Below are 11,179 nucleotides of genomic sequence, written 5' to 3' on the forward strand. Positions count from 1 at the left end.
CTACCATTTTTTAATTAAGTAATTAAAGTTACTTCATTTCCTATTAATAACAGCTTTAACAATTCAGTTTATCTTTTTAATTTAATATTTTATTTAAGCTTCTGCTCACGCGTTCCATCAACGCGTGATATGAATTCTTAATAATAGTTTAAAAATATTTCATTTCCAATTTCTCCTTGTTTTCACAACTCTTGAGATTAAAATAATAACATCAAAATCAGTTTATATGATGAGATCTAAGTTTGAAATATCTGGTTTAGCTAAAACCACTAGTGTTTTCATCATTTAAATTAATTTATCAGATCATATTGTCTACCTAAAAAGACATATCTTATAAGATACCCTAATCAAATATATTCTTGTAAGATTTTTCAATAATTAATTAAATATGTATTCAAATTACATATCAAACATGTTCTCACAATATTTAGATTTAGCCTTACCATTAAAAGTATTGAGTGACATAATATTATACAAATTTGGGGCCATAAAATTATAATAATAATAATAAAAAATCTCATGTACAATTATTAAAAACCCTTTGTGTTAAGGAGAAATAGATAAAATTAACCCTTAAACTTGTTAATTTCCGTTGTTATAAAAAAGGTACAAAGCGAGAAATCAATTTTTGCAAAGTTGAGTAGATATGTAATGTCAAGTGTATAAACTTTTAGATTGGACAGTTTTGATCTAGCTTTTGGAATACGCAAACATGTGAAAATATGAGATCTTCTTTCTAATCTTATAATCTAGTTTATATTCACAATCTTTATAATATGCCTTCACAAAGTACGTATTTGCTCTTTATTCAGTCAAAAATTAATCAACTTACAAAGTGTATTTAGCTTATGTTTTAAGCTCTGCTGTATAATCATGACTAATCTGACCAAGCAGATTAATTTATTCATTAATTGCTTAATTAACTTTTCATGATAAGTTAAACCACATTTTTAATTATCAAAATTAATTAAAGTATAAACAAAATGTCTCACTAAAATATACTTTTTTTTTTTTTTTTATCGAGAGTGTCCGAACCAACTTACGCGCACTTTAACTAATTTCTCAGGTTCCTGAAACTATCGACTGGATAAGAGCTCTAGCATCCACTGACTACACCTATTAGCACCCAAAGAAGGACTCAAACTTAAGACTCCTTAAGTAATACACCTAATAATCCTTGGGGGCGTTTGGTTGGGGGTTAAGTTGGATTACTGGGGTAATGTCATCTTATATTACTTGATTACCATGTTTAGTTGTCAAGTAATATAAAATACCGGTAATCTTCAAATACCAATAGTAATTACTATTGGTAATATCTGAGGTAATCTGATTACCTCCATTTTCTTAGGTATTCTGAGATTACCAAAGTTATCTTTTTTTATTACAATTTTATCTCTTATTAATAAAAATTTTGGACAATAATACCCCTACTTTAAAACATATTTACATTAATATCTTATTTCAATTTTACCCTTGTTTAATTAAAATTTTGGACAATAATGCCCTTATATTTAAAATTATTTACAGATCACCACTACCACCCCGCCACCACCACCACTGTCACCCAGCCACCACCGCCGATAGTAAGCCAACCACCATGAACCACCGCCGGAAATTCGTCAGAATCCCTAAAAAAGAAGAAAATTCTCTGGGAGGCTTCGCTATGGCCGTTTCCGGCCATATTGATGGCCGAAAACGGCCATATTAGACCGCTAACGGTTAGATCCCTGGCCATTAACGGCCAGGTCTGCACCAGATCTGGCCGTTAACGGCCAGGTCCAGATCTGGCCTGATATGGCCGTTTCCGGCCATCAATATGGCCGGAAACGGCCATATCAAAGCCTCCCGGAGCCTCCTACAGAATTTTCTTCTTTTTTAGGGACTTCGGCGATTTTCCCGCGGTGGTTCGCGGTGGCGGCAGGAGATGGGGGTGATTTTCTCATAAATTAAAGTTTATATAAGCGGGAGTGTTTTAGCTAAATTTGAAATATTGGGGGTTAAAAGAAATTATTCAAAAATTAATAATAAAAATAATATTATATTAATATTTAAAAGGAGGACAATTTAGTAATTTAAATAACATACCCACCAATTTATTCCTCATAACCAAACATATTAATATAACATACTCACCAATTAACCAAACATATTTTCTTAAAGATTCCTAATAATCTTCCAAGGTAATCTATATTTCCAGTAATCCAACATTCCCAGTAATCTAACATTCTTGAACCAAACGTCGCTTTATAGAATTGCTCGATCACCCAAAAGTAGTTAACTAAAATATACTTAAATCAATCGGCTTTACATATATTGTCATTTATTTTTCTTTGAGAATTGATACGCCCTAAAACCCATTTTTTTTTTTCATATACTATATTGTTGCTTAAACACTGTAATTTTTTTTATGAAATTAACATTTTGCTATTAATTATTATTATTAGTGTTATTACAATATCTAAGTTGGCAAAAAATATTCTTCTACGTTGCGTGTTCTTAAATTTTGCCATTAGTTGTTGAGGCATCATTGGTACATGAGGTATTTAATTATTTATCAAATAACCATGGCCCTCAATTAGCATTGAGCAGTTGAGTTTACTGTTAACATAATTACAAGTTTATAGAAATTTATCTTCTCTGATCTCTAGGTGAGAAATTTTATTAATTAGTAATTATAAGATTAGATTACAGAAATTGGAGTTCATTAATTTTTTAAGAAGGAAGGTTCTAAAAGACTTCCAAGAACAACCCTGAAAAATATCCTGAGGCCTACTTTCGTCGGATTCAATCTGAATCACAAATGTGATTATTTATTTATTTAGATTTGGGTTTAAATTTCTTTCCAAATTAATTGAACTTGGTACACTTTATGTTTGGTCATATTCATGTCTACCATATAGACCGAAAATTATTATTATTTATTTCTATAAGTTGATCCTCTAAATCAAGTGAATCTTAATTATTATTTTTTATAAATTGGACAAGTACCATGAACATGCATGGTCCATTAATCCTTCTATGGATACTAATATTAATTACAGTTTTTTTCACAATTATATTATCAACCATGAAGGCTATTTTCACAAACATTTCATTCCATTAATTCTGACTTTTGACAACCCAACTTTGTTTATTTTATTTTATCATCAGAGGTATCCGATCTAGCTTACGCGTACTTCAACTAATCTTTCGAGACCTTGAAACTATTGACTAGGTAAGAACCTTAATGGTTATCCCTATTAGTGTCTAGAGGAACTTAAACTTCAATCCTCTTTGAGTTTTTCCTTAATTGGAGCCGAGTTTTATGTACATTTCTAAAAGTATATTCAGAAATTTCTATTCAAAAAAATTTCTCTTATGTTATATACTGTTATTATAATTTGATTATAAATGAATGATATATCAATAACAGGTTTTTTTTTATTATTATTATTATTTTTTTTTCAAGTTAGATCGCTTAAAATGTTTAGAAAGTATGAAAAACCCTTAGAGTGTGTTTGGTTTAAAAAATATTGTATTACAAAGAATATTATATTTATGGAAAGATAGATTACCTTGAAGATTACTAGTAATGTTTAGGGAAAAGTGTTTAGTTGGTTGGAATAAATTGGTGGGTATCTTATGTAAATTATTAAATTGTCCACATTTTTAAATATCAATATAATATTACTTTTATTATTATTTTTTGAATAATTTCTTTTAACCACCTACATTTCAGATTTAGCTAAAACACCCTAGCAACAAAAAAAATTTAAAACTTAACAAAAACACCCCCACCCACCCCAAGCCACTATCGGAGATTTGCCACCGCTGCCAGCAGCAATGACAGTGGAGATATAGCCATGAAATGACGGTCGTTTCATAGCCACATCTGGTTGTTTTCGGCCATCGATCTGAAATGGCCCTAGCGGCGCACGATTGTCTAGATCTGGTCGGTTGTGCGCCATTCCGTTGTCGTCGCTGGTGGTGGTTGCTGGCGGCTGGCAGTGGTGAGCAGATTCGGTCACCACCCTTGGGTAATTTTTTTAAAATTCTAGAGGTATTTATATCCTAAAAACTTTGTATATAAGGATAAAATAGTCAATTAGTATTTTTGTAAATTGTTTTTAAAACAAAGACATTATTGTCCTAACATTTTATTAATAAGGGATAAACTTGTAACAAAAATAGTATTACCAAGTAATGTTAAAATATCTAAGAAAATAGAGGTATTCAGATTACCTTTTATATTACCAACAATAACTATTATTAGTTTTGGAAGATTAATTGTCAGAATCTTATATTATGTGACAATCAAACGTAATAATCAAGTAATATAAGATGACATTATCTTACTAATCCCCACCCATCAAACACATCCTTAGTAATTATCAAAAACTCTTCTGAAAAATATAAAACAACCATCACAAATTTATTAAAAACCCTCTTAAAAGAAAGTACGAAGTCTTTAATATTTTCTAAATAAAGAGAATGCGTTTTGTTTTCAGCAAATATCACTGTAGAAAAATAAAATAAACACATAAATATTATGTTAAATAATATGATACAGTAAATGACTCCATAGGATTCTTGTTTATGGTATCTTAAAGTTATTAGCTAATTTGTACTCAACCCAATTGACTTTTATTGTTGTAGCCTTATAGGTAGCTAGCGAGGTGACTTAATTTTACCAAACTAATTTTATTTCTTATTAACTTATAAATACAGATTGAGGGTTGACAAAATTTTATTTCTTGGCAATTAATGTCAGTAAAAATATCAGGCGCAGCCTGGAAAACTGTTGGTGAACAAATAAATAAAATATAGATTATATATCGACTGGTTTGCATCTTCATGTTCTTATACAGAAGAACTATCGAAAGAGACAAAAGCTCACTACATTTAAAAGCTCATGACATTGCACATTGCCTCATTTTCTGCCCCATGACAGTAATCACAAATGACAAAATTAATCTTAATCCTCTCTCTCTCTTTCTCTGTCACAGTCTTTAATACAGAAAAATTATTCAATTTTATAAGTCCCAAAAGCCGTGTCAATTACTCAACAAATAAAACATGTCAAACTGAATACTTATTGATCAACCAATCTTAACAAACAACTTATAAAATAATTAAGAAATGAGATCATAATCTTGTTTACTTTTCTTACGTATAATTAATTAACTATTACTCAACTAATATCTCCCTGTCAATCTCACTAACCCAGTAAAGATATGACCAGAAAACCACAATCAAATCTCTGAGTAAATCAACAAACTTTAATAGATGCAATTACAGAACAATAAATCATACAAATTTCATAAAAATTGGCAAAAAAAAGAAAAAAAAAAAAAACCACATGTTTCACAACAATTCAGATCCACACCACTGATCCTGAAATGGCTATTGGATCTATTTCAACGTGTAATAGATACAGAAATCAAGACCCTTTTGAGCATTACAATTGAATTAATATGCACTAATTTTCATCAAGATGATGAATTACTATTCTTTCTCTATATTTTTCATTTACATGAAGTGATAATATTATTAGTATCATAGCAGCTTCTCTTCATGGAAGAAGACCTAATATCTTGAACCTCGAAACTGGATTTTAAAAACGTTTCTTCTTCTTCACGATTCTTGATCTCGAAGAACTCCAGCTCCACCAGCTTCCTTTTGCATGAAACGTTTCTTGTCTTCGGCTTTCGCGGCGCCGGCGGACAGCAAAGCATTGAAGGAATCTTGTGTTGTTCAGATGTTGGTGTCCGGCATTCTTCGTCGCAGTTAAAAACATTATCCTTTTCTTCTGTTGTATTGGAAGAAGAGAACTGCTTAATCGGAGACAATCGAATTCTGGGAAAATCTAGAATTCTTTCTAGATCGGTAGACATGGTTTTTGCAGTGAGAGAAAGAAAATAAAAGGATAGAAACTGGAGTAAAAATAATTATAGATATGTAAGAGAAAATTGAAGAAGAAGAATGGGGGGCGCTGGCGTGAGAGGGAAGGTGAGAAAGCGAAAGAGAGAGAAGAGGGTGGTTGGATTCTTTTATTCTTGAACAAGTATAAGTTTTAAGTTATATAATAAAATCGTCTTGGGGAAATGACTTGTTGGACTAGAAGGGTTAAAAATTGTGAAGAGAGAAATAGCTTTTTTTGTGTAAACAGCTTTCCATTTTAGCACTTATTGCTGAGTTGGGAGGTGAGACTTTTAGCTTATCATCTCACGTTCTTTAAGCAGTTTCTGATGCCAAAGCTTTTATTCTAACTGTTCACATTTCAAGATCTGCCTGTGAATTGTAATAATAATATGGTTTTACCAAAATTCAACTCTAAACATGGTAGAAAAATAATTATTTAATTACCAAGAACAAACAAGAAACCAACATTGTATTCCTTATCGTCCCTCAAATCACAGTACAACATATAAAGAAAATATTCTCCATTTTGGATCCAAGTTACATTACAAACCAAATTGAGAGAGAAGAATAATATTGTAAAAGAATGAATCAACCATTGAATGTAGTTGGAAAAATATTTTCATGAGTCTGAAATTAACCTAAAGCTCAGTCAAAATGGTAAACGTGTGATTGCTAATTACATACATATTATTCATGATTCATGATCATAAACCATACAAACTATATAATAAAACGTAATTGAAACAAAATAATAATAATAATAATAATAATAGAAAGTGTAAATATAATGTTACTACGCAGGCTTATAATAATTAAGCTCTCTCCTTCATCATGTACACTTGCACCTCTTCTTCGCAATCATCCGTCTCCTTGCAACAAGCTCGAAATTGGATCGGAAGAATTCATCAATTTCTTCGCGTTTCACCGTCTCAACGAACTGATTAACATCAAACAACTTTCTCTTGCAGGAAATACTGCTCCTCTTGGTAGGTTTTCTTGGCGCCGGTGGACAAATTAAGGTGATAGGAATCTTGTTTTCATCGGATGTTGGCGTATGACACTCGAATTCTTCACCACGATCACCTGCGTCTGCGGCACCAGTTGACATATTACCCACTTCACCTACTTGATTTTGTTCAGGGTTCCGATCTTCAATCTTGATTGATGTCAATCCGATTCGATGACCAAGATTAGTGGTCATGGGGAATTATATATTAGAGATTGAGATGAGGTTGGAGAAGAAGGAGTGTGTGTGGTATAAATATGAGAAGGGAAGGCGTGCAGGGGAAGATTTTAATGGAGATAAAAAAGAGAGATGGATGGATAGTTAAAATGAGTCGTTGGATTCTTTTATTCTTTTCTGTGAGTAATCTTCAAAGGGAAAATGACATGGTGGTGGAGGTGGTGCAGGTGGTACTGGCAATGAAACCTTCTTTCTTATTTTAACTCTTTTTCACTTTTGTTTGTTTTGGCAATGAATTCAATTGAATTGATTTCTTTGGCTTTTAGTTGACAGTAATTAAGCTGCAGCTGGAGCTTAAAAGATTTCTAGCTCAGCTTATTAATGGAGTTACTGTTAGTTTTGCCTGATGATTCTTACCCCATAATAATATTAATAGTTTGTTCAATGCTAAATATTTTGAAGAAAATATTAAAAATAAATAAATAAATAGAAAATGTTTCTTAATAATTATATTCTTGTGATATAAGAAATTCAAAGAAGGAAACTAAATAAATCTTCCAACATAACGTAAAGCAAATAAATATCTAATACTTAATTATTTCTCCTAAAATAGAAACATAAGATAAAGTTATTCAAAGTAATATCAATATGATTTTATATTATAAAGTTATAATTTTTAATTGCAAATTTTTTAATTTAGTATAAAATAAAATATATCCAAAACTATACTAATTACATGTTATTGACTCCAATTAATGCACATTATTTGTACTAATTATGCATTACATTACAGAAGTTTCTTTCTTTTTCGGGTTTCGAACATAAATATTCACATATACTCTTAATTAATTAATTTAATTTTACTCATTATATATTCTCTCCGAAATAAGAAAAAACCTTGGATAAAGCAATGTATTTCCAGTATATGTGATGTATTTATTACACCCACCTAATATATTAACTGTAATTATGATTGATAATTAAGGAAGGTAATTAAGTTTTTGTCCTCAAAGCTTAATTAATTGAATAATATTATGATAAAAAGAACAGCAGGCATGAACACAGCCACATGTCATGGTGCTTTCTCCTCCATGTTTGAGAGTCCACTGGACACAGAGAATATTTAATTCTCCTTTTCCACCATCTCTCCCTTTTGCTTTTCCTGATTCACATGTGGATCATGAAACAACTACGACAACGTATTACTCAAGTTCCATCCAAAAGGTGGTAACTATTTTTACAATATAATTCTTCAAAAACACCAAGTAAAGTTATTTGTCGCAGTTAATCTATATATTCAATAAATTTTTATTATATGGTCTGTAATACGTTTGACCTTGTGTTGAGTTAATCAAATTCAACGAAGCCAAAACCCAGCACGTCGAGGGCATATTTTATAATGAAATAAATTTATATTGAATTGATTGATCAAAGTATATATTATTATTATTATTATTTTGTTGGGTTTCTAATTTGATGCATAGGATGCCATTTGAATAGTGTAATCTAAAATCTAGCAGATTGAGATGGGTATTTAAAATTTGTGGAAGAAGATGGATTGGGTTTACCAAATACCTACTCAAATATATTGTTAAATGAATCTTTCCACGTGAAGTGTCTGCTTAGCCATACCGCCTGTTTGCTTTATTTTATTTCTTTTCGTTAGATATAAATCGTTTTCTCAACCATTTGTTCAAAGGCAAAAATTCATATTTAATTTTGCTACGACATGAAAATCTATTATACTGATCTGATAACATTATTAAATCAATATAGTTCTCGATCTAGATACTAGTCTAATAACATTGTTAAATCAATATTTTTATCAATCCTCACACCAATATAATGACATTGTTAAATCGAAATTATTGTTGATCCCAACACTACTGCAATAACATTGTTACATCGATATAATCCTCCATCCAAAGAGTGGTCACAAATATTAACTTTAGAAAATGATATTATACCGCCCATGATGTGTAAGAAATACAATGATGTTTCCTCAACCTTTTTTCTTCAAAGTAAAACAACAAAAATATATTTTGTATCTTTACAACATAAAAATCTACCATACTAATTTGATACTATTATTTAATCAATGTAGTCATCAATCTCAACATCAATATGATAACATTATTAAATCGATATAGCCATCAATTTCAACACCAATTTGATAACATTATTAAATCGATATAGTCATCAATCTCAATACTAATTAATCAGATAACATTCTTAAATCGATACAATCATCCATTCCATCACTAATATAATAACATTGTAATATGAATATATAGTCCTCAACCCGAAGCGTACTCCCAAAATTTAGTTTCGAAAATTGATTTTACACCGGCCAGGCATGTAAGAAATAGATATAATGATGTTACTACTTAAATAAATGGATTATTGTACATACTTGGTTTTCTTCAAGGTTAATTAGTTTAATAAAAGATTGATCCATTTGGTTTAATATTATTTTATATTTCAATTGTTTTTAATTAATTAGTTAAGTTAGAAAGAAGAAGTAATTAAATTAAGTAATAAAAATAAAAATAAAATGTAAATGAAATTGTAATTAATTAACACTAACATTGGGATTGGGTTAGTCAGGGAGATTCTATTCTATCCCAAAACTTCATTATCATTAAGTGTGCAATGATTTCATGATAATTTGTGCCGGAAATCTTAACTGAAGTCAATGTAAATTATATTTTGATTAATTAATTTTAAGCTTGTGAAGCCAGACATTCCTTTACTTGTTAACCCACCACTTTATTGTATTCTCCATCTCCATCTCTATCTTGTTTCTTGTTTCACCTTTTCTTCTTACAATATTATTCCCTCTCTCTTTCCACACTATAAATAATTCAGAAGATTTCGTAACAAGCTACCTATTTTTCCGTTTACTGAACAAAGAAACTATGTATTAAAGGGAGTCTCAAAAAAGTTTTTTTTTTTTTTTTTAATGATTGGGGGTGTCTTGGCTAGTTTACGCTTACCTCATCTTATCTCTTAGAACCCTTAAATTATCGGTTGGATAATAGTTTTAGTGATTACCCTTATTAGCATCCGATTATTGACTTAAACTCATTATTTCTTTAGTAATACATTCAAGAGTCCCTATCAAACTATTTGATCACTTAAAGATAATTAGTCTAAAAAAGTTTCAAGTAAATTACATTATATATATAATTTTGGTCATGGTTTTACAAATATTTTGAAATTTTGTATATGAAAATGGGAATTTCACTGTCTTAAAAATCATTCTCTAATTCGGCCCCCATGTTTTTTAAACTTTCATTTTATTCTCCCTTAAATATAATTTTTTTAAGTAAAATTATTTTGTCTCCCCCAAACATTGATTTCTAGTTCAGCCACTGCATAAGGGGTGAATCTAAATCTGGTAGGAGTAAACCACAGACTTGACGGTTCAGGCAACCTCTCATGGATATTTTATAAAAAGGTGTCTTACGAAAGCCGATAATTAGTGCAAATTCTTTGATAGGTTTGGAGTTGTCTTTTTCATACTATTTGATCGCTGTTTTTCAGTAAATTAAGCCACAAATTAACATATAGAACCAAAAAAATGTTATCACATGAAGTTACAAATTACGTTGAAGACAAATTACGTTAAACATATTAATGTTGTAGCTTTTGTTTTGTGGCTTAAAATCAATTGGTCTCGCCAGCTGTATCATCGGAATATTGATTTGATTTTTAGGAAAAACTAGTCTTCCTAAACTTATACTCAACCTTAATTTATAGAACATTTTCCCATGGTTTTCAAATTAAGCTTAATAATTAACATAATATATTGAGGTTCAACCATAATATGTATATATATATATTTTTTAATTTTATTTAAAATTAAAACCAAAAAAAAAAAACCCAATTGTTTAGTTGAATTTTTAAAATATGAGAATAGAGTTGAAAATAGATATGTTTTGAAGAAAAAAAAAAAATTAAATATATAGAGACAGCATGATGAAGATACAAACCTAATATTTATCATGAATAGGATTATAACATGTGACATGTGGGATCATTAATTTAGAATGGTAGGAGCTTTGTGTTGTCGTTTTATCGAGAAACGACATT

At 30.0% G+C, this 11,179-nt stretch overlaps 2 protein-coding genes across 2 annotated transcripts; both read right to left on the minus strand.

Moving 5' to 3' along the window:
- Window positions 1-5,504: 5,504 nt before the first annotated feature.
- On the minus strand, window positions 5,505-5,873 carry LOC116108495 (cyclin-dependent protein kinase inhibitor SMR3). The gene has a single exon (XM_031394740.1). It carries the CDS (start codon window positions 5,871-5,873, stop codon window positions 5,505-5,507), a length of 369 nt encoding a protein of 122 aa, XP_031250600.1.
- Window positions 5,874-6,472: 599 nt separating this feature from the next.
- On the minus strand, window positions 6,473-7,427 carry LOC116108583 (cyclin-dependent protein kinase inhibitor SMR1-like). The gene has a single exon (XM_031394827.1). It carries the CDS (start codon window positions 7,100-7,102, stop codon window positions 6,731-6,733), a length of 372 nt encoding a protein of 123 aa, XP_031250687.1. The 5' UTR covers window positions 7,103-7,427; the 3' UTR covers window positions 6,473-6,730.
- Between the last annotated feature and the right edge of the window lie 3,752 nt (window positions 7,428-11,179).

This window comes from Pistacia vera, unplaced genomic scaffold (genome assembly GCF_008641045.1).
Source record: "Pistacia vera cultivar Batoury unplaced genomic scaffold, PisVer_v2 Contig566, whole genome shotgun sequence".
Classification (NCBI taxonomy): domain Eukaryota; kingdom Viridiplantae; phylum Streptophyta; class Magnoliopsida; order Sapindales; family Anacardiaceae; genus Pistacia; species Pistacia vera.